The following is a 25,366-nucleotide window of genomic DNA, read 5'->3' as shown; positions in this document are numbered from 1 at the left end:
AAATAAGTAATCTAAGGATGTAATTAGTCCACTTTGAGCATCAATCTTTAGTGGAAATATGAAATCTGTTAGCCTATCAAGTATTTGGCAAAGACTTCAATGAATGCTAAACCTCTTTAAAGATTGGTAAACTATACACTATCATGTATTTGTAATGACAAAGAAAGATTCCTTTTAGATCATGGATGAAAGTGAGATTAAAACGTTTTAGTTTTATAATTGGAAATTTGGCTGTGAATCACACAAACTTAATATTTTAGGGCCCAGCCTACCAACCGACATTAAAGTTAAAGGGCTGTCTAACTGCTTTTAAGCAGTTAATAAAAGAAGTGCAGTTGACCATATAATCAGAAACTCAGATTCCTACAGTTAATTATCAGAGACAATGACAAAATTAAATACTTAGTCTGACTCAATGATGCCTGTGGTTTAAAGAAGCTAGGATGTTAATATGTTTTAGCTATAAACATAGTAATCAGTATCTCCTTCAACTACATAGATATGTCTCCTTCAACTATGTATGTAGAAGTATCTCCTTAAAAATGCCATCAGTCAAAATGTGCTTCCTGGCTAGATGGCAGGCGGGCAAGACTGCTGGGTATGCACCGTCCTCAAATGCACAAGCAAGAGAGCAGGTCCTCTGTGCCTGTTGGGCCTCTGGTCCGCACCATGGCAGATTCTGGGTGCCCCTGGGCCCCCAGCTGCTGGTCTGCCTGCACCGACTTCTCACTCACCAGAAAGGGATTTCTCCTGTTTGCTGAGAATGTGTTGCGCCTGGTGATTCTGATCTGCTTTCATGCCTCGACATCAGGGTACTCCTTGTCGGTGAGAGATGACCTTTGCCGCTATCTTTGCTGTCTACATGTGTGACCTGCACACCAAGATGCAGATCATCAACCGGCCTTGGAGTGGTTTCTTCTGAACCCTTGTAGCGATCATCCTCTACCTGATCACCTCCATTGTGGGTTGTGGTGCTTGTTGAGAGAGGAAACAACTCCAAAATCACAGCGGGGGTATTGCCCTTGTGCTCCGCATGACTCTTTGATTATGATGCCTACATTACCTTCCCCGTCCCTGATAGCTCAGTTGGTAAAGAATCCGCCTGCAATGTGGGAGACCCCGCTTCGATTCACTAAGGAAGCTCCCCTGGAGAAGGGATAGGCTACCCACTCCAGTATTCTTGGGCTTCCCTTGTGGCTCAGCTGGTAAAGAATCTGCCTGCAATGCGGGAGACCTGGGTTTGATACATGGGTTGGGAAGATCCCTGGAGAAGGGAAAGGCTACCCACTCCAGTATTCTGGCCTAGAGAATTCCACTGGCTGTATAGTCCATGGGGTTGCAAACAGTCAGACAGGACTGAGCAACTTTCACTTCCGCTTGTTGCAGCAAAGACATATAGCAGCCCCTACTGACCCTGCAGATGGCTGGATATAGGTGGACTTTCTTCATTTCTCTCAGCAACCTGCAAATAAACCTTGAAATAACTCCTTCCCACTCTTACAACACTCCCAGTCAACTCCCAGCCTCCTATTGAGGTAAAAGTGCCTTTATCATAAGAATTTGTCTTCTAGCCTGCTAGCCTGCCAATCAATGCTCCTGGGTATGTCTGCCTTTATGGGTGTGCCTAGGCCCGCCTACTGCAGTATCCAGACAGACATCAGTTCTGCCTGGACAGTGCCCCCACCTAACAAACAAAATGACAGAAGAGGGTACCTCAGATTTCAGACTATAGGCCCCATGTTGTAACCCACTCTAAATAACATCCTCAGGGTGTATGTGGGGTGGAGAGTGTTCTGTGGGGGAATAAATAAATACGAGGCAGATTATTGAGCTTCCCAGGTGGTGCTAGTGGTAAAGAAGCCGGTGGCAATGCAGGAGACATAAGAGATGCCGGTTAGGTCCCTGGTTTGGGAAGATTCCCTGGAGGAGGGAAAGGCTACCCACTCCAGTATTCTTGCCTGGAGAATCCCATGGACAGAGGAGCCTGGCAGGCTATGGTCCATAGGGTCGCAAAGAGGCGGACATGACTGAAGCCATTTAGCATGCACACATGCAGATTATTAGAAAAACTATTACTGCTATTGGCTTTAATACTGAGATGCTATAATCTCAAGCATTTTCATTCATTATTTTCATCATTGAAACAACTCAATGAGGTTGATAGTATTAATTACATTTTGTGTGTGAGCAAACTGAAGCTCATCGATGATGGGTAACTTGCTTAGTCACAGAACTATTAAGTGGCAGAGTTGGGATTCAGGCCTGGGTCTTTCTAGTTCTAAAGATTCCATCTTTTGATTATATAATACTTCTAGAATACGGTTTTTCTAAGATTGAGGTGGAAAAGACTGAGGATAAGAGAATGACAAAGTAGATAGTGTAGTCAGGCATTTATTTGAGGCTTGCAAAAAATGACATAAATAACGGAAATGGCAGAAAACACATGTAGTTATATGGTGAATCACAAATACACTTAGTTATAGATTGAAGCCAATTTGCTGCTTTTAACTTTATAAATCTTAAAAGCTTCCAAGATTTATACTTAGGTAACCCATTCAGCCACACATGCTCACTCTGCTAAACATCGAAAATGAGAAATACATATAATTCATCAAAGAAGAATTTAAATTTTGCTTCAACTGGACTTTGAATTTAAATAGATGTGTTGAGCTGAGGGCATACAGTTTAGGATTAGCTATTCCTTGGAGCGCACGCATATGGAACAGTGGTCAGACCTGGGATACCACTTCATGCCCCAGATTGGCTGGCAGCAGTTTTGACTCAGCAGATAAGTAGACTTGAGTGCCTAATCATAATTGCTTGGCTAATGATGTATGTGTTTAATTGGATATCTGTAATGATTAAGAGCAATTACTGTTTTTCAAGTATTATATTGAACCTAGAGCAGATATATTGCAAACATTATTAAGGTAATAATTGCTCGGTAAACATTTCATTTTTATAAGCACATTGTGCTTACTCTTAAAAGGCTCTAGAAAATTGGTTTTTAATACCAGTGGCTCCATTATTGAGGCATTACTTCCAGGAATGTTATGAATATTTCATTTGGAATTTGAATAAGAGCTGTCTTTTTTATCTAAGGTATCCAAAGTAATGTATTCCATTCTGAATTCATCACCTTTCCCCGTTTCTCCAAATGTGCACTGCCATTTTAGGAAAGGCTCCAGTATTGATAGCCTTAACTCAAGACTTCTTTTTTATTACCATTCTCCTCCCCGCCCCCGGGCCATCCAATTAATGAAGTCCACTGACTTCCCCCTGAGACCTTCTCCCTCTTATCCATTCTTTATCTGCAGCCACAGGGATCATTTTAGAATAAAATTTGAGCATGTGAGCTCTCCTGCTTAAAGCCATTTAGTGGTTCCTAGTCATAATTTCTTTTAAAATGCTGATAATGCCCCCACCACATAGTGCCTGCCTAATTGCCACCCCTACCTGATGCCACTCCAAGCTGTGTTATTCTGGACTCCTCTCACTTCCTTGAATCTGCATTGCCTTGCTCTACTTCTGAAACTTTGTCCCTGTTTTCTTCTCTGTCTTAAATAGTTCCCCTTCTATTTCTGCCAGGTTCAGCACCAATCTCCTTCCTTCTTTAAGCCATTACTGACTGGGCTATGTGTTCTGTGTGCTTCTAAAGTATCCTATACTTCCGCTACCACAAACCCCATCACTTTTCCTTTGTGAATTCTCATTTACTATATATATATATGGTGCTGGCCTGTAATAGATGTTCAATAATTAACTGTTAAATTAAGAGTGAAATTTAGGTACCATGCTGAAAAATACGGTTTGAGTATCACTAGGGAGCAGAATGGTAAGATTTCTGAAAACTATATCATAATCATAAAGACAAGAATATAAAATTAACAGATTCAAACTATTATACATGAAATAGATAAGCAACAGGATTTACTGTATAGCACAAAAAAATTCAATATCTTGTAATAACCTGTAATAGAAAAGAATGTGAAAATATCTATATATATAACTGAATCACTTTGATATACACTTGAAACTAGCATAATATTGTAAATCAACTATATTTCAGTTTGAAGAAATATAAGGCTATGGTTTTTCCAGTGGTCATGTATGGATGTGAGAGTTGGACTATAAAGAAGGCAGAGCCCCGAAGAATTGATGCTTTTGAACTGTGGTGTTGGAGAAGACTCTTGAGAGTCCCTTGGACTGCAAGGAGATCCAACCAGTCCATCCTAAAGATCAGTCCTAGGTGTTCATTGGAAGGACTGATGTTGAAACTGAAACGCCAATACTTTGGCCACCTGATGCCAAGAGCTGACTCATTTGAAAAGACCCTGATGCTGGGAAAGATTGAGGGCAGGAGGAGAAGGGGACGACAGAGGATGAGATGGTTGGATGGCATAGCCAACTCAATGGACATGGGTTTGAGTAGACTCTGGGAGTTGGTGATGGACAGGGAGGCCTGGTGTGCTGCAGTCCATGGGGTTGCAAAGAGTCGGACACGACTGAGCGACTGAAATGAACTGAATGTAACTGAAAATTTTATTCAAGAGAGAACTGAGAGTAAACAAGAAGTCTGTCCCCAAAAGTATGAAGAGTTCTCAGTTGGAAGAAGTACTATACTTTTTCTGAACTCCTTTAGAAGAACATAGCAAGATCAGTAGTTAAAAGATTCAAGGATACTCCAACTAGATGTAAGGCATAACTGTCTAACAGAGCTATCTAGTCATAACCATGATGCTTCAAAAAGAGCCTAACTTATCACTGGAAACTGTCAAGTGGAATCTGACTAATCATCAGTTTGGGATTCTTAGAGAAAGTAATCCTGCATAGATTTGAGACCAGAATGGAGCCAGTGTCATGGCCTTTCCCAGTTTTACTGCATGCCTCCTTTGCTTATCAAAAATAACCCTTTCACACAAAATTAATGGATGAGGATAGTTTCAGTGGAAGTTAAGATGGGTGTTGAGTATTCCTTTTTTCAATGATTAATTACTCTTTTATCCAGTCCAAATGGTAAGGTTTAGTTTCAGAAAAAAAAAAAAAAGTGGCAATTCAACAAAAACCGTAGAGAATGACTCTTGACTTTATTAAGTTGGAGATGTCACAGACTGAATCAATGTTCAGCAGTAGTAGGATACAGGAAACTTGTGAATTTAAACCACTACCAAACTGTACTCTAGTATGAGTGAGCATGAGTGAGTGAGTGAGTGTTAGCCGCTCAGTCGTGGCTGACTCTGCAACTCTATGGACTGTAGCCCACCAGGCTCCCCTGTCCATGGGATTCTCCAGGCAAGAATACTAGAGCAGGTAGCCTTTCCCTTCTCCAGGGGCTCTTCCTGACCCGGGGATTGAACCCAGATCTTCTGCATTGCAGGCAGATTCTTTACCATCTGAGCCCAACTTAGTATGAATAATATTTTTCTGCTCTAAGCTATGAGAAGATATATTTTTGGTAAATGTCCATGTCCAGAAATGAATAAAATGAGAAAATCTGAGCATCTTTAAAAATACAAGTATTTAGTAAAATAAAATACTGGTGAGGACATTCTAAGTCAGAAAAAAATTTTTGTTTAAAGGTTTAATGTGGAAATCGTTAGAGGACAAGTAGCCAGTCTTGTCAGGGAAACAGGTTCAGGCCTGGGAATAAAGTGGAGTTGGAGTATTTGTTTCAACACATATTGTCAAGAATCTTAGATGTCAGGCTAAGAAGCAGAGAGGGGCAAATGAAGTAAAATACAAAAGTGCTGTTTGGAAAAGATGAGGCAAGAATATGTGGTGTAGATCTAAAATACAAGCACAAATTACAGAGGTCTTTAAGACAGTAGTTTAAATATTGGCAATTTATATACAACCTTATAATTCTGATGTGTTGATAGTTGTCAAAATGTTATTAACCACCACCCTGCTCTCCAAAGGAGGCTCCTTACTCTTTGCTTCAGTTCAGTTCAGTTCAGTTGCTCAGTTGTGTCCAACTCTGCGACCCCATGAATAGCAGCATGCCAGGCCTCCCTGTCCATCACCAACTCCTGGAGTTCACCCAAACTCATGTGCATCAAGTCGGTGATGCCATCTATCCATCTCATCCTCTGTTGTCCCCTTCTCCTCCTGCCCCCAATCCCTCCCAGCATCAGGGTCTTTTCCAATGAGTCAGCTCTTCACGTGAGGTGGCCAAAGTATTAGAGTTTCAGCCTCAGCCTCAGTCCTTCCAATGAGCACTCAGGACTGGTCTCCTTTAGGATGGACTGGTTGGATATCCTTGCAGTTCAAGGGACTCTCAGGAGTCTTCTCCAGCACCATAATTCAAAAGCATCAATTCTTCGGCGCTCAGCTCTCTTCACAGTCCAACTCTCACATCCATACATGACCACTGGAAAAACCATAGCCTTGACTAGATGGACCTTTGTTGGCAAAGTAATATCTCTGATTTTTAATATGCTATCTGAAGTGAAGTGAAGGGAAGTCGCTCAGTCGTGTCCGACTCTTTGCAACCCCATGGACAGTGGCCTGCACCAAGCTCCTCCGTCTATGGGATTTTCTAGGCAAGAGTACTGGAGTGGGTTGCCATTTCCTTTTCCAGGGAATCTTCCCAACCCAGGGAACGAACCCAGGTCTCCCACATTGTAGAAAGATGCTTTACCATCTGAGCCACCAGGGAACTTCCAGACACCCTAAGCACCTTTTAATTTCCTGGCTGCAATCACCCTCTGCAGTGATTTTGGAGCGCCCCAAAATAAAGTCTGACACTGTTTCCACTGTTTCTCCATCTATTTCCTATGAAGTGATGGGATCAGATGCCATGATCTTCATTTTCTGAATGTTGAGCTTTAAGCCAACTTTTTCACTCTCCTCTTTCACTTTCATCAAGAGGCTTTTTAGTTCCTCTTTGCTTAGCTGTGCGAAAATAATAGGTCAGTCCTGTCTGATAAGATGATTGATGGAGGATTTTTTTTTAGTATACCATGGCTCTGCAAAGAATACTTCTACAAGTTATAGAAAAAGAAGGTGAGAATTACAACTTATAGATATTTGGAATGAGCTTATAACAGATTATTTTCATATATGCTCCTGACTATCAAATGTTTGGTGGCAATTAGTATGAATTTCTCTGTATTTGTAATTTGGATAGGAGTGTTTAAAGCATTACATCAGTCTACATGATGAGGCACATTAATAAACTATTTTAAAAGCTAATATATTTTAGTTCTTTGAAAGATCATTTTAGTGTTTCTTTTGTCTTAGTAACCTTTTTCCTTCATCAAAACATTGATCAAAAACTATTAAGAAAAAGCAAAGTCTAAGCATTCTACTTTATGAACTAAGAATCTTGCTGCTGTTGTTCAGTCACTCAGTCATGTCTGACTCTTTGCAGCCCCATAGGCTGCAGCACGCCAGGCTTCTCTGTCCTTCACTGTCTCCTGGAGTTTGCTCAAACTCATGTCCATTGTCAGTGATACCATCCAACCATCTCATCCTCTGTCGCCCCTTCTTCTCTTGCCCTCAGTCTTTCCCAGCATCAAGATCTTCGCTAATGAGTCGGCTCTTCGCACTAGGTGGCCAAAGTATTGGAACTTCAGCTTTAGCATCAGTCCTTCCAATGAATATTCAGGGTTGATTTCCTTCAGGATTGACTGATTTGATCTCCTTGCTGTCCTAGGGACTCTAGAGAATCTTCTCCAGCACCACAGTTCAAAAGCATTTTTCTTCAGCACTCAGCCTTCTTTATGGTCCAACTCTCACAGCAGTACATGACTACTGGAAAAATCATAGCTTTGACTATACAGACCTTTGTTGGCAAAGTGATGCCTCTGCTTTTTAAGAACAAGGAATCTTATTACATAATAGTTTGTTGTTGTTTTATCGCTAAGTTGCGTCTGACTCTTTGTGACCCTGTGGACTGTAGCTTACTAGGTTCCTCTGTCCATAGGATTCTCCAGGCAAGACTACTGGAGTGGATAGCCATTCTCTTCTCCAGGGAATTGTCCCGACCCAGTGATCGAACCCAGGTCTCCTACATTGCAGGCAGATTCTTTACCATCTGAGCCACCAGGGGAGTGTTCTTGGTCAACTAGGATCCAAATGTGAACTGTCAGCCCTCCAACTAATGTTTTAAAACAGTTATGTTTCTAATGCATGCATGCCTGCTAAGTGCAGATAAATAGCTATGCAAACAAACGCATGTATAAATGACAAGGTCTAACTCTAAGAATGGAATAATGGGAAAGATTTATATTTCTGTTTGGTTATCTGATTTTTTGTTAATATAATAGAAGGTCTAGTGTTAAAAACTCTAAATTCCTCTTATCTAGTAAATTATCCAAGAAAAGAGCAAAAATGTGTAGAATTATCACTCCAAAACAAACTCACATGCATTAAAATGGAAAGAAGTAAATTCTGGTGTCATTTCAAACAGAATCTCACTTGGCCAAGCTACAGTAAAGAACCTGCTTATAATTACTTCCTTGAGAGAGACAGAAATAAACTAGTATGGGTATGATGTTGCTTATTAGTAGAATAATGTTATTAATGTAGTGGAAAGCATCCTGACCTTGGATAGACAACCTGTGTTTAAATTTCAGACTCAGTAATGTACTAGCTCCTTTGACACTGAGCAGCTCCCCTATCACCTTCTTTCTAAAATGGAGGTGATAATACTCATCTCACAAGTTGTTAAGGATATATATATTACAGATGAAGTAAATTTGCAAATCATAAAACAACCAAAAGTAAGATATGTTACTATCAACTTCTTTAAATTTGCCTCTGAGCCTATATGGGTTTTTTTTTAATGATTTATTTGTAGCTTAGTGGTAATTTTGTCTTTTAGGTCCTAAATGTACTTCAAAATGTATTTTACATATGTCCCTTATACGGTAACTGTCCATATAAATAGTATAGCTGGTGTTTGCTTTGATTCCAGTGATGTCAGTGGACCATGTTGCTGCTGCTGCTGCTAAGTCGCTTCAGTCGTGTCTGACCCTGTGCGACCCCATAGACGGCAGCCCACCAGGCTCCCCAGTCCCTGGGATTCTCCAGGCAAGAACACTGGAGTGGATTGCCATTTCCTTCTCCAGTGCATGAAAGTGGAAAGTGAAAGTGAAGTCTCTCAGTCGTGTCTGACTCTTCCCCACCCCATGGACTGCAGCCTACCAGGTTCCTCTGTCCATGGGATTTTCCAGGCAAGAGTACTGGAGTGGGGTGCCATTGCCTTCTCTGTCAGTGGACCATATAATTGTATGAAACTATCTTGTGCTCTCTCCAAGACCTTTAGCAAAAAGATGCCCATCTAAGTAAACCAGGAATTCTGGGCTGTTTACAAAGTAAAGTGACCTGTGGTAGAATGTGAGATGAGACATTTTAGCTCAATGATTCATGACATTTTACTTCATGAAATATGATGGAGAGTCAGTCTCTGGCATTATTTCTTGAAAACATTTTAATCCTTGGAGGCAGGTGGGCTGTGTTCACAATCCATGAAGGGAGAGTAGATAGTCCTTAGAGTGCTTTTTGAAAAGCAAATCTAATCTGAGTCTGTCCTGCTTGATCTGAAATCCTGCCCATCTGGAGAAGTTATTTTCAACAGGAAGGTACCTATGGCAAATGAACAAAGGTCCTGTTCAGCCTCGAAGCCCTCCACCAGAAGCAAAGAAAGAAATGAAAATTATAAAGCAGTAATGCTAGCCATCAGTTCAGTTAAGTTCAGTCGCTCAGTCTTGTCCGATTTCAACCGCATGAATCGCAGCACGCCAGGCCTCCCTGTCCATCAGCAAGAAGAGAAAAGAAAGCCTTCCTCAGCAATCAATGCAAAGAAATAGAGGAAAACAACAGAATGGGAAGGACTAGAGATCTCTTCAAGAAAATTAAAGATACCAAGGGAACATTTCATGCAAAGATGGGCTCGATAAAGGACAGAAATCGTATGGACCTAACAGAAGCAGAAGATATTAAGAAGAGGTGGCAGGAATACATAGAAGAACTGTACAAAAAAGATCTTCACAACCCAGATAGTCACAATGGTGTGATCACTCACCTAGAGCCAGATGTCCTGGAATGTGAAGTCAAGTGGGCCTTAGAAAGCATCACTATGAACCAAGCTAGTGGAGGTGATGGAATTCCAGTTGAGCTCTTTCAAATCCTGAAAGATGATGCTCTGAAAGTGCTGCACTCAATATGCCAGCAAATTTGGAAAACTCAGCAGTGGCCACAGGACTGGAAAAGGTCAGTTTTCATTCCAATCCCAAAGAAAGGCAATGCAAAAGAATGCTCAAACTACCGCACAATTGCACTCATCTCACATGCTAGTAAAGTAATGCTCAAAATTCTCCAAGCCAGGCTTCAGCAATACATGAACCGTGAACTTCTAGATGTTCAAGCTGGTTTTAGAAAAGGCAGAGGTACCAGAGATCAAATTGCCAACATCCGCTGGATCATCAAAAAAGCAAAAGAGTTCCAGAAAAACATCTATTTATGCTTTATTGACTATCCTAGCCATAATCTAACACAATTATTTCCCTTTCTTCTGTTCATTTCTTTAAATCTCAATTTTAGTACAGTTATCAACAATTTGTGTACTAAAGACTCCATAGACTACAGTGGAAATGACTGACTTACTTAAAGCAAAAAATAGTAATAATGTACAGATTATGATAAAACATAATGAGCTAGTCATAAGACAACCTCACATGCCTTATTATTAATATTGTTCAGTTCAGTTTAGTTCAGTCGCTCAGTCGTGTCTGACTCTTTGCGACTCCATGAATTGCAGCACGCCAGGCCTCCCTGTCCATTACCAACTCCCAGAGTTCACTCAAACTCATGTCCATCGAGTCAGTGATGCCATCCAGCCATCTCATCCTCTATCGTCCCCTTCTCCTCCTGCCCCCAATCTCTCCCAGCATCAGGGGCTTTTCCAATGAGTCAACTCTTCGCATGAGGTGGCCAAAGTACTGGAGCTTCAGCTCTATCATCATTCCCTCCAAAGAACACTCAGGGCTGATCTTCAGAATGGACTGGTTGGATCTCCTTGCATTCCAAGGGACTCTTTTGAGTCTTCTCCAACACCACAGTTCAAAAGCATCAATTCTTTGGCGCTCAGCTTTCTTCACAGTCCAACTCTCACATCCATACATGACCACTGGAAAAACCATAGCCTTGACTAGATGGACCTTTGTTGGCAAAGTAATGTCTCTGCTTTTCAATATGCTATCTAGTTTGGTCATAACCTTTATTGTTAGCTATGGCTAATTAAAAGCTAGGACAGGTAAATTATAGTATACATAGTAGAGCTCATAATGAGTTCCTTTTGGAAACTGACCCATTATGTATTTAAGTCTGCCAAAACCCTTTCACACAAACCAGAATGGGGAAAGAATAAATCTTCCATCAATTGTGCTATCATGCATCATCTTGCTTAATTCCAGCAACACAAACAGTGTTGGAGTTGCCATGATGTGCTTCAGTGAGTCGGAATCTAAGACACAGATATTCAGTCATTCCATGATTTGATTCTAAGTCATAATATGTTCTGGAGAAGGCAATGGCAACCCACTCCAGTATTCTTGCCTAGAGAATGCTGTGGACAGAGGAGCCTGGTGGGCTGCTGTCCATGGGGTCGCACAGAGTCAGACAAGACTGAAGCAACTTAGCATGTATGCATGCATTGGAGAAGGCAATGGCAACCCACTCCAGTATTCTTGCCTGGAGAATCCCAGGGACAGAGGAGCCTGGTGGGCTGCTGTCTATGGCATCACACAGAGTTGGACACGACTGAAGTGACTTAGCAGCAGCAGCAGCAGCAGCATAATACGTTCATTGATTCTGAAATTAGGGCTCTTAACTCTACACAAAACCACCTCCCAGCGTTAAAGCCATGGAAAAGCACTTTGGAAATTACCGTATTATTTTGGAAGTGAGTTAGATTCAACCTGTACAGAAGAATCAGCAGAAGAGCCACTGATAGATTCAAGAGGCAAGGGAGAAAGAGAGGAGTTGGAGATGATCCCAAGTTTGTATGGTTCAGCAATTGGAGGAATGAAGATACCATTAGCAGATATGTTGAGTTCAACAGTTTAAATGTTGATGTTAATGTGGGGGGACACATTTCAGCTAGACACTGATTTTCAGGTGCTATAGGAGGAGCTGAGTTTCTGTATCTAATTATAATACTTCTGTGTCTAATTATAAGAATTCTCCCTGTATTCATGAATTGTGAAAATGGGTACAAGAAACCTCCAAAATGAGAAAATAGTCAGAGTAACTAATATTCAATAAATGTAACTTATTTTTAAAAATACTCTTCTGATTTAAAAAAAATTGACAAATCTCACTATTTGAATCTAGTAATCTAGTAATTTCAATGTTTTTTATTCATGAGTTTTCAAATAATGTGATTAGTTTTTGATTTATTTCAAAGGGTTCAGTTCAGTTCAGTTCAGTTGCTCAGTCATGTCCAACTCTTTGCAACCCCATGAATCAGAGCATGCCAGGCCTCCCTGTCCATCACCAACTCCCGGAGTTCAGTCAAACTCACATCCATCGAGTCAGTGATGCCATCCAGCCATCTCATCCTCTGTTGTCCCCTTTTCCTCCTGCCCCCAATACCTCCTAGCATCAGAGTCTTTTCCAAGACTCAACCCTGTGCATGAGGTGGCCAAAGTATTGGAATTCAAGCTTTAGCATCGTTCCTTCCAAAGAACACCCAGAAATTTAATAACTGTTAGCTTTATTCCATTTGTAACCAGAATTCACAAAGCTTTTCTAGATACTTTGGTTCCTAGCCTTTTTAAAGTCAGATCACTTACGGTGGAGGTAGATTTTCTTATATGAGTAAATAGCCTGTGATGTTTTTACACATAGTTAGGTACTTGGCTTATATGTGCCTATGTACATGTGTTTGTGCATGGGAATATTTGTCTGTGTGTATCCTAATAGTTTATTCTTCAACAGGGGAAAATAGCATAAAGTGATGTTATATCATTGAGGCAAATTATTATAAAACTTGAATTCCAAAATACCTATTGTTCTCATTCTTCCATTTTGTGTATTCAGTTGTTTTTATGAACAGGTAGATATTTATTTATATGTAAAGAGTGTGATTATGAAATTGTTTCCAAAATGATGGAAAATTGCTCCATCCAGAGAATGAAACAACAAAAACCCAGAAAGGTTACAAATTTCTTAGCTTTTCTTAGTTCACACAGTACATTTTCCTCAGCTTTCTTGCCAAGGTCAAACTGTCATTATATTCTAATCAGACTGTCAAGATATATCTCTTTGATAATGCAGGTTTTAGTAACTTATTTCACAAACAGACTTAATAAGCACTATAATTATCACTATATTGAATTGCTAAAAGTGATACAAAGTCATTGAATTGAATTCATAGATAACTTCTGTCCATAATACAGAAAAGACTCATAGATTTAACACCTCTCAACACTTTCTAAGGGCCTCTGAAACACTAAGGAAGATATGAAGCGCCAAGCATGGAGAAGGCATTATAAACAAACAGACTGGGAGGGAAGAGATGAATTTGGAGGTCCCTAATCTTGGCAGCTGGGATGTTTGCACCAGGACCTTCCTTTCTCTCCACCTCAGGCTTTTTGATCTCCAGGTAGACTACTTTTCTCAAGTGCCAAGACAATGTGTTACATCTGGTCAGAGTCCTGGTGTTTTCTCAGAAGATGGAATATAGTAACAGTATATAGTAACAACTTCAAAAGGTAAAATTACAGGTAGTATGGAAACTGATTTAGGAATATATTTTCCAACATCTCTAAAATCTTAACCACATAGGTGCTTCCATCCTTTACAGTGCTTTTTTTCTTTCTTTGTGGTTTTATCTGTGTAGCTTGACAGCCTTGAATGGAGCTTGCATCCTCCAAGTAGACCACAGTACCCTTCATAGTATCCTACATGGAGCCCAGGCAGGCATCTGTCTGGACCCTGTGTGGGCATGTCAGCTTCAGCCCCAGGTAAATTCTGCTACCAAATTATGTCTTGTAGTGCTGGAACAGCAACAGATCACTACTTGGTCAAAGTCATGAGTAGAAAATGGTGAGAGAAAGGATAGAATATTCAAAGTCTGAAGCTTGCTCCTTAGCAAGTCTAAACTAAATACAGAAATAATTTTCTCCATTAGCTACATAGCTTGGTTAGATTTGTTGTTGTTGTTAGAGGTTTGATAATTTACTGTTCTCTTTGAATGTGATTACAAAATAGAGCAATTAGAAAGCTGTTAGAAACTTTTCCTATCTTAAATTTTATACCAAATGTGTCCTTAAGCTCCTGGAATGGCTGATTACAATGTCCTTCATGTATACTATTACGTAGAAACAAAAATTCACATCTGTTTATTCAGTGGATGCAGATTAGCCTTATTTCTAATGAATATATTTTATACTTAATGAAATTTGGTCATGTTGGGAAAAAAAACAAGTTTTAAAAAGGCGAGCCACTTTCTTGGCATAACACAGGCAGTAAGTAGCCATCTGAGAGCCAGATCCAGGCCTGGGTGATCCCAGCACCTCTACTTTTAAGTAGTACACGCCTGCCTCTCCAAAATAATAGTTGCCATTTATCAAGCATCTAATATTTGTACTGTATTTTACAACATTATAACCTAATTCCCCAAAACATCCTATGGTAAACATTTCTGTACTGAATTGAAATCTCTCTTATATTTTGCCACACACTGTTGATCTTACCACCAATATACATGTGTTAGATTATGCCTCAAGTAGGTTTCTGATGAGATAAGGGATGGTGACTTACCATTTTATCCCCTAAAGCAGTTAACACTGTGCCTTAGCCAGAATAGGTGCCCCAAAAGTTTGATGGATTGCCATTGGATTTGAAAATCTGTTTTTTATCCATTTAAATTTAATAGCCCATGAGCATTTACTACCTACTGCATACACTACTAGTTTTAGTAGCTATATCTACTAGTTTGGAATAAATAGTAAAATTTTACTCTAATGCCAGTTCTTAAAAGCTTAAAGCCAAAAGATCGAAAAAAACTCCGACAGTTGTTTCATAGAAAACTGAGCATGACAAATGCCTCTGTGTCTTGGTCAGAATTAATTGTTCTGTGGTCTGAGCAGTTGGAATTTGTTATTACAGTTGTATCTTGGTTCCCCCAGGTGTATTATTCTCTGCTACCTAGTCCACATGTTCCTTAAGGATTTAGAATAAGGACTCAATGAATACTTAATTGAATCAAATGCATAAATCAAAAAATAGCTTTCAGAGTTGCAGGTAAGAGGAGTGTATTAGAATAACAAAGCCAAGCAGTGAATCAGATTAGATGGGAAAATTTTGAGATTTAAATGAGTCTCGGGCTGCAATTTAATTAAAATTATTTGGAAAATTTGGAGACTGATTTGCACAAATGAGTCAGTCTAGACTAAGTCTTAAGAGTTGGCAGAGGAGCCGAAAGAAGGAACCAAAGGAAGCAATCTTGGGCAGAATACAGCTCAAGGACAGTGTTTGGAAGGAAACGAGAGCAAACGGAGCAGAATCAAATGTGAGCAATCAAATGAGAGTTTAATATTGCTAAAGGTTTTTTATACTCCATATTTAACTTTCTTTCTTTCTGCACACTATTAGAAATATGAATTGCACTTTTTTTTTTTTTTTGGGTTGCACCAAGTGGTTTGCAGGATCTCAGCTCCAGACCAGAGATTAAACCCAGACCCTTGGTAGTGAAAGTGTGGAATCTTAACCACTGGACCACCAGGAAATTGCCATGAATTGCATTTTCAATTGGATACAATCTTTCACAAAGATCTTTTGCTTGCAGTATATATTTCCATAACTTTATAGACATCAGTAGCATTGTTGTTTTTTTTAAAATTCCCAAGGACTCCTATTTCATGTAAATTATATTTGTAAACCAGACAGTCAGTTGAATAAATACCACAATATAAGACCCATAACAATTTCACAATTGTGTATCTTATCCTGATGAAGAATTAGGAGTTATGGTACATTTTTTCTCTTATCAAGAATCACTGCCTCATGGGAGCACTGATACTCCCTAATGCAGTCAGGACTGGAAAAGAGCTGGGCCATGTTCTGATAAGAAGTGAAGGTTTTAGGAGAACTTAGCTTTTCTCAGTGTGGATGTGATGATGCAGGGGGATCGCATGTCTTCATTATCTGTTTGGTTGCAGACGCTGTGCTCTGCATTTTCTTACACCTCGATGTTCTATTTTTAAAAGGAGAAAATTGAGCCCACAGAGGTCAGCTGCACACCTAATGTCTCACTACCAAGAACTGGCAAAGGTGGAATTCAAACCCAAGTCTTACTCCAAAGGCATTGCTTTACCCACTACGAATACTGCCTTTCTGGATTGTGCAAAAGTACCTTAGGGTTATTTTACTTTCTGTATTACCCATGGGTAGGAAAACAGAGGCCAGGAAAAAGGAAGTGAATTGAACTTATCATCATTCTGTCATATTTCACTAAGATATTTCTAATTAAAATCAACATAAAAGGTGAGCAGCATATGAAAGTGGAAGTGTTACTCGCTCAGGTGTCTCCAGCTCTTTGTGACTCCATGGGATTGTAGCCTGCCAAGCTCCTTTGTCCATGGAATTCTCTAGGCAAGCATATTGGGGTGAGTAGCCATTCCCTTCTCCAGGAGATCTTCCCAACCCAGGGATCAAACCTGTGTCTCTTGTATTGCATGTGGATTCTTTCCCAAGTGAGCCACCAGGGAAGCCCATATTATTATTCAAAGTGGGCAAAGGTAGCAATCCTGCTGATATAAAGCAGCTCTACTTCATAGTTTTATAACTTGCCCCTTCCATTTTGCTTTCATTTACTTTGAAGATTATACCAGTTCTTTGAACACAAAGTATAGCAGACTTTGACATGACTAAGGACTGGAACCTCATCTTCTGCTCACAATTATTCCTATTGACTGGGCCATTTGGCTGCACAGACTGAACTGTTATGGGAAAATAAGTCAATCAGTTTACAGTATGTGAACCTCTGAAAGCCACATGCATCACTTATGTTTAAATCATTCAGCATGGTTTGACATTCAATAACTCATAAAAATAACTGCTGAGGAGAAAAAAATAGGCTTTTCTGACAGTCCTTAGAAATTAATACCAGTTAAACCTTGAATAGTCTACAAACATTGGACCTTTCTTTCTTCTGTATTGTTATTAATATTCATAAGACAAAAAAATGCTGGAAAATGAACAATAATTGTGGATCAGAAGGTATTACAACCTTATTCTCAAAGAAGATGAGAAAAAAGAATGACACAAAACTGTAGGGACTCTGGGTTCAGCACAGCTTCTACTTGAACACATTTGATTGGAGGCCCTTGGGAATGACAAGACCCTCCAGGTCTGGGGCTGAGATGTCTTCCTCATCCTTAATATTCCCAGGAAAATCCTCAGTGTGATTTCTGGAACTTGCACTCAAAGTGCCCATTGCCTTTTGACTATACATCACTCATTTTGTAAAACCGAGGGTCTCCATGAAGAGAGATTATGAGCATATGAATGCCCTAACATTACAAATAAACCTTCACTCTAACTTGATGACCTGGAAAACCTCCCACCATCAAAAACTCCTGGAGCCTCTCTGTTTGAACAACTCAGTCTAAGTCCGGCAATATTCTCTGTCATCCTGTGTCTCAGGATTTTAAATTGAGAGCCTTGGAAATCTTATTAATTAACGTACTGTCAGATTCCTAAAATGAAAGCTTCATTTAGAAAGTCACTCGCTACTTCCACAACGAACTATGGCTTCTTTTTTCAGTGTGTGGAGACAAATAGCCCAGTCGGTTTGAAATCCCAGTTATCTTTACGAATGGACTTACTCTCCAGGTTGAAAGGAGATACTAAGCTATTGAATTCATATGTCTTATATTAAGTAATTTTTAGGAACATGATCCATATGAGAAAATGCTTTTGTATTTATTCCTCATTTCTAAGAATATGTGGAGCAAAAAGTGCAGAAGAGAAAATCAGTCTCCCCCAAATTTGGCTGTGGTAGAGGGAGTTCAATAAACATCCCCCATTTTACATTACATGTCTAGTTCCACTTATTAGATCTACAACAAACTTCTAAATGATGCCAAAACTACTGGATGCTTACCCAAATCTTTACTAAGCTCCTGGCCTCCTGCAGCTCGCTCAAGTTTAATAGGCATTAGATCCATTAAACTTAATTGTAACCATACTGTCTCTGTTTAACAGTAAGTGGAAAAGAATGGATGTCACAAACTTTAATATTCAGAAGCCCTGTTCTAATCGGGCTTTTTACTGGAAGCCTGTGTCCAGCTCTGGCTCCAAAGGCCTAGAGACAAGGAGAATTTGGATAGAAATCATTATTGGGTACTGGGAATATTCAATCCAGAAAAGAAAATAATGAAGAATTGTATATTTAAAAAGGTGAGGAGGGAGTTCCATGGTGACCTAGTGGTTAGGATTCTGGGCTTCACTGCCATGAGTTCAAATCCCTGGGGAACTAAGAATCCCACAAGTCACAGAAGCATAGCCAAATAAATAAATAAATTTTTAAATGGTGAGTAAATGAATTTCTATTGATAAGAGTAAATGAAGAGTTATTTTAGAATAAATAAATTTTTATTAAAAAACTATTAATTCCTAAAATTATTTGGTATTGAAAACTAGTTGTTTCTATGAATTCTTCTCTGACACATATAAAACAGAGCAAGTGTCAGGGACTTGGGTTGATTTCTATATCTTTCATAAAGATATGTGGAGAGATCAGATATTTTCTGAAATTCTTTCCTAATAGTTTTCTGGTTTTCTGATTGTGTGTGCTTAGTCACTCAGTCTTGTCAGATTTGCTACCTCACGGAGTCCTCTGTCCACAGGATTCCCCAGGCAGGAATGCTGGAGTGGGTTGCCATTCCCTTCTCCAGGGGAACTTGCCAACCCAAGAATCAAACCTGAGTCTCCTGCATTGCACACAGATTCTTTACCATCTGAGCCACCAGGGAAGCCCAGTTTTCTGATTCTAGTAGCCAAATAAATATAGTCTTCTCATAAGCCTACTAAATACAAGTAATGTTTAAATCTAGAAATGTGATGAAATAAATTGCAAAAAGTGACATTGCCATTTATTTCTAAATAGAGATTTATGTGTAGTCATCCCTTTAAATAAAAATATAGGAATCAAACCAGTTAACTACATATTGTACAAGAGTAAAAAAGAAACAGCAAGAAGTATAAGAGACAATGAGACTTACTTTATCATCTCAGAGTGGTTTTCATAAATAGGCACTTAATTAGAAAGTGAACTAAAAATTCTGAAAGATAAGCAGTTTGCTGCAAGGTTACTCCAATTGGCAACCCTAGAAAACATTTGAAAAGGATGAAATTTGCCTTTGGTGCACCTCTACCCCCACATCTCCAGCTTCTAGTATCTTTCTGTTACCATTGGCTGTTTAGAGTCATTCCAAGAAGAAAATATGTAGTCTCTACCCTCTCCACCATAAAGACATACCTTCACTTTTAAATTTTTTAAGTATGATGCCTTCAATTTAATATTTTTTGTCTTGCGTTCCATTACTTTGAATTAAATTAACTGATCTATGCTGGAGGGTGATACATCCTTAACAGGTTATACAACTGTTTCTGTGGTGCTTCTACTGCCGAGAATTCTAGGCCATTGGTAAGAAAGAGACTGATGTGCCTTTTTGTTGCCTCTGGAATCTTAATCAGGTGTTCTCCTCATCTGTGTGTTTACACAAGCAAAGATGAACTTGGAAACAATCTGGATTTACATGTTGAAATATCTTTCTATCAAATGTAAACAGAATGCATATGTATTTCTAATCTAAAATTAAATCATTCTTTAAAATATTCTTTTATAACAATTTCTGCAAACTCCTTTTTAAAGTAAGCTATATCTAATTCATTTAACAATGATTATAATATATCAGTCTTATCATATGAATTGGAAAGATCTGTTAATCATGTCTCTAAAATGGAAAATTTAATTTCCTTTGCTTCATTAATTGACAATAAATATTTTCAGGAATTTGAATTTTAAACAGCATTAATGATAAGTGATTCCAAAATACTCATATGTGTCCTGGGCAATTTCGATACATTGAGGAGACTTGTTTATTTGCCAGAATTTAAAGCTGCACCTGATTTTTAATTTGTCAAAGAACACATGGCTTTTGAGGACAACAAGCAGCAACTGCTTTTAAAAAGCTCATTTAACAATTAACTTTTTTTTGTTTTTGCTGTTATCATTTGTTTGATGGAGTGTTCATATAATATTTGGAAGAAAGAACTATTGGATAGGGAAGAAACATTTAGTACAGATGAGTCTGTTCTTGTTATGTCTTTTCAAGGTTAGCACTGAGAGGCTCTAGGACACTGTAGAAGTCAGCCATCTTTTCAAGGTTAGCATCTAGAGGTTCTAGGACACTGTAGAAAAGCCAGCCACTAGTGCAAAGGCAGTGACAGAAAATTGCTCTAAAATTACCTATTCATTTATTTGTAAACTATAGGTACATATCATTTGCACCTCTTATTCCACCAAATATAAGTTAATATTTACCGAGATAACATGCTGAAAAATGATTTTAAAATGCTTAGCACTTCAAAGATATAGGATCAAATTATAATTCTTTGTTTTCGGCAAGAATAAATTTGCTAATTTATTTCCCATTAAATGAACAGCTTTCTGTATTTGAGCTCCATGGCTAATATTCTATTAAAATTTTACTTTCTTACCTTAAATATATTTCTCTAATTAGAAAAGGATCTGAAAAAAAAATCAAATACTTTCACCTGAGTGAAATAATTTAAAACAAATCATTCACTACAATTCATGCAAACTCATTTTATCTACCCTTATTGTTTATACTTGCAAAATATCCAACAACAAGTCCTGCTTGGTTACAAATTAATGCTGTCAGCTTTGCTGTCTTACTTTTGTTTCTAGAAACAGCACTTAAATGTAAGATTAAAATCACCCCCATTCAATAAGTACTTGTTTGTGCATTGCAGATCATAGTCCTTTATCAGGAATAATAATGCAGCTTTACTTTTTATGGGAAATGGAAAATAAAACCTCAACAAATGGATGCAGCTCTTCAGAATGGCTCTCAAATGGGCAGTGCTGAAAATTGATCTGGTTACTTGTCAGTTGCATTATTCAGAAATGACATCAGCATCAAAGCTGTAGCCAATTGTGGCTCATTGCCCACCCCGTGACAACCTTTGATAAATTAAAAAACCTACTCCATAAAGATATAAGCATCTCCAGGGCTGTAATTTGAGCTATGAAACCTAATTAAGCAACTTTCCACCAGGCTCATTAATAAGCACTGAACCAGGTTCTATACAAACACCTGAACACATGACTGTGAACGCTAACAAAACATTTCATAGTATATCACCACCAATAAGTTATTCTAGAGGAAAAGCAGTTAGATGAGACAGTTTTCATAGTATCTATTTCTGATTTTGTTTATATGAGCTTGTTAGATTATTTCTAACTGAAAAACAATTGAAATCTTTTGACAATGGCATGCTCTTTGATGTTCTTCAAACAATTCTATTCCATTGCTTTGGTGCATAAGATACCATGCGTCTTTACCTGGAGGGTTATGTTCATTGAGAATCACAAGTGATGCTGGTGTAGGTCTTCTTTTCCTGATCTGGGAACAATAAAGAACCAGCTAAGGTCAGAGTCAGTTGCTGCTCCAGGTTGCTCTACAGCTTGCAAGGCTGTCCCAGCCTCATCTTTCCCCAATATAAAGAGTAAATTTCTGGGAGGCACACAGTGGGTTTCTCACTAATTTTATTAAATAAAATTAGTAAAATAAAATAATAAACATTAGTAAAATAAAATAATAAATTTAAAAAGTTAGACAGTAAAACTGGCAGATACTAGTATCACGTTCTTTAATCAAAAACTACATTTCCACAGAACAGAAATAGTTGTATGTAATCAAATGATGCCACCAAATATGAATACTGAAGTGCAGTGAAGGTAGAGGGATGACTTGCTAATTTCAGTGGCTCTTTTGGAGCCTCATATATTGATGATGGTTTCAAGATCCATTACCCTTATTTCTAAACAGGGTAAGAGCAGCTTAGAAAACTCAAATTTCCAGCAGGTTAAATTTAACAGCAGACATTCTTAACTTCAATTAATATTTTAAACTTTTCTTATTTTATAGATTATTGTTTAGAACAAACTAACAAAGAATGAACATGGCTCTTACAGAAGTATATAATTCACTTAAAACTAATACATTTGGTTTGTGGTGTTTTCTTCCCCTTATCTTAAAAGTTACAGGAACATATTATTAGAATTTCTAATGTATCCTTGATTATTTAAATATGTAAGTAAATTCCCAAATTAGTAGAGTAGTGGATACATTTTACCAATATCTTGTCCAGGATAGAACCAATGCTCCATTTAACATAGATACAAGTTCAAGGTTGTATCTATCTGGCTTGAGTTTGGCTGAATCTACTTCAGATTATCAAAACATTCTAGGAAGATAAAAGTCTCAGATTCAATAATTATTCTTAAGACTGTGTATACAATATTTGTAAAAGGATTCAGGAATAAGTCAAGTATTAGGTTTTAATAATTATGTAGGCAAAAATTTTATTACAAATGATATTTTTACTAGTTCCATTGAATCAAGAGTCCAAGTAAATCTGATTAGCAAAGGTGATACAGTAAGCCAGCCTCCCATGAAGACAGAAAGAGATAGAAATAAAAATATATAGATATATTTAACTTGGAAAAATATCCAGGTTGTGTTAAAATAGTATTTTTAATATCTGAATAAAATGTTTTTAAAATTATACACAAACCTATGATCCTGTACTACATATATGTATAGTTGCTGCTTTTGATGCACAATGAAACATAAAATATTAAGCCCATGATCTGAAATTATTCCAAGATTTAATGCTTTCATTGTTAAGTGAATATTTTGGTTTGTATAAATAAAAAAATGCTTGCTAATTCTGAAAAAAAATATTTATCTAAATATTGAAGCTGTTATTTTAATAAGCAAAAGCAAATAGATTTTTGGATCCAAATCTAAATTGGTAATATGACCATTTTTTCACATGAAATACTGCATTTAGCCAATAGTTCCTTCAGTGAAACTCAAATACAAGTGTATATGAAAGCAAACTTATTTCTCATTCACATATTCTGGGAAGTCACAAAGTTAGGCAAATTCAAGAGGTAGAGAAGCTTTTAATTAATAACAAGAATATATGTCTGTATTACTTATATATAGGAACTGGTCCCCACCCAGTTCCACTTACCTGCTCAGCTGCTTCGGGTGCAATCTGACTCTGGAATAAAGGCACAGCAAATTGTATCTTTTTGGGACTGTTTGGCTCCATGATAATGATGAGAATTAGTCAGAGATGTGAAGGACTCAGGAAGACGAACCCCAGGTGGTGTTTGGGATGTATTTCCTCAGGCGCACTCCACCCAGCCACACAGAGTGCTTTGTAATAAATAGCTGTAATTCCAGAGCGAGCAAGTGAAGATGCTGAGGTCTGAGTAACTCTCTTCTTCAACATCCACAGTGATGCCTGGCTTGCCTGTTCCCCACCAATCCCTTAGATCCTCTCAGCACAATACGGAAAGGGACAAGCTAATTGTGTGGCTCTTCACTAATATACACATGCCAAGCATTCACTCAGCAGCTAATTGAAAGTGCAATGCTAGCCTTGAAGGACCTGCTGCCCTGGGATTTGAAAGAAAGGCTCTATCCACTGTACATTACTAAGTGGCTGCTCAAAAGTGCACTGTAAGCTCCCTCTGAGTCTTGCAGGGATGGGCCATTCATTATTGATGAACAGAAACCAGGAAGTTTTTAGAGTTGGGGGCAGGGTTTGGGTATAGAGTCATTTCATTTCTCTTGGAGTACCTTATCAGTCAGACACCTTAGTTATTTCAGATCCAGCTACCAAACTGATGAATGGCTGTGGAGGGTAAGCCACAACCAATAATATCAGCTATATTTATGCTGTGAGCGCTCCTTAGGTAAGACTGATCACGAGAGACAGAGCATCTGCAGTGTAGTGAGAACATGACCCTGCCGGCTGAGCAAATCTCAGTTCAGGCTCCATTCCTAATACTAACAAGTTCTGCGGCCTCAAGCAAATCAGAGGCAATGTCTTGGCCCCCATACCTTCCTCAGAAAAACAAGAGGTTTGGACTTGACGACCTTTAAGCTCCCATTCTGTTCCAGCATTCTAAAATTATAGTCCACAGTTTTCATTAGAGCGAAAGTATTAGACTGCTAATTTTAGCAAATTGCTTGAAAGTCACTGCTGCTGCAATGACCTCTATTTCCTGATGGCGCCAGTTATAGCCTCTGATTTGGAAGAATACAGAAGTGATTAGACATCAGTGGAAACCTGATGGGATCCAACACTGTGATTCATTGTCAATAATGGGGATATATGCAAACAAAACGTCTTAGGAGAGTAAAGTATAAAGGGGAAAATCTTCAGAATGATACAGTCATATGATAAGGGTTACGGTCATAATAGCTAGTGGTGAAAGTAGGGGGGGGCAAATGGCCTGCTCTTCACATCTGTTAATATATAAGGGGAAACAATAGCAGAGCCAGATGGTCTTCATGCATTCAACTCCTTTTGCAAAGGAAGCCTGAAAATGATGCTGCTTTAGTAGGAGAAAGAACTTGAGTTCTCTACTTCCTTATTGAAAGATAGTGTTTGATGAATGCTAGATTTTTAACACAGATTTTTCAATATGTTTTGGACTTATCTACATTTAGGCATTGGCTATTATTCCAGATATTTACAAATGAAGTTTTCTCTCTTTAAAAAAAAAAAAATTGAGTCCATAACCAGAATCCATTTTAATGATTTAAGTATGCAGCGTTCTGTGGAAAGATTATAGAAAGTGATATACACATTACTCAAGTAGTTTTCTGTAGCCTCTAGGGGAAAAAAGCAAATGAAAATGTGGATGTGTAAGCACTTTCAGTTGGAGAACAGTGCTGACTAGCAAGAAATCTTGTGAGGGGTTCATCTTTATAGTTTCAAGAGGAAATTTATAAATTACATTTTGTGTAACAGTTTACAAATGAAAATATGAATTGATATCATTAAAGGAGTTATTTCTTCTGTGTATTTCTTCAAATCACATATAAGGAAAATAGGACCATTTCTAGTGAGCAGTTAATCCAAAACTTCATTTAGTGTGATAATTAAGAGGGTGCTCGGCAGCCTCGAGTTCAAATCCTGGCTCTGCTACTTAGTATATCAAGGCAGAACAGTAAGAGGACTTCCTTTTAGTGAAGTTTAAATGGATTAAATGAGTTTCTTTAAAATGAGTTCTTTG

General features: G+C 38.4%; 1 protein-coding gene across 2 annotated transcripts in view; it reads right to left on the bottom strand.

The window, feature by feature from the left end:
* Positions 1 to 23,670, bottom strand: part of PPP1R1C (protein phosphatase 1 regulatory inhibitor subunit 1C) — a 121,423-nt gene extending 97,753 nt beyond the window's left edge. Inside the window, exons 1-2 of one of the 2 annotated variants that reach the window (XM_005675893.2) lie at positions 23,308 to 23,670; positions 21,608 to 21,668 (exon numbers count right to left, since the gene is read on the bottom strand). In XM_005675893.2, the coding sequence (XP_005675950.1) occupies positions 21,608 to 21,668; positions 23,308 to 23,388 (142 nt within the window). In that variant the 5' untranslated portion in view covers positions 23,389 to 23,670. Of the gene's footprint in view, positions 1 to 21,607; positions 21,690 to 23,307 lie in introns of both variants that reach the window. The other variant, XM_005675892.2, reaches the window with a different exon arrangement.

The sequence above is a fragment of the Capra hircus genome, chromosome 2 (genome assembly GCF_001704415.2).
Source record: "Capra hircus breed San Clemente chromosome 2, ASM170441v1, whole genome shotgun sequence".
NCBI classification, from domain to species: Eukaryota; Metazoa; Chordata; class Mammalia; order Artiodactyla; family Bovidae; genus Capra; species Capra hircus.
This window is presented reverse-complemented; position numbering and strand designations above follow the sequence as displayed.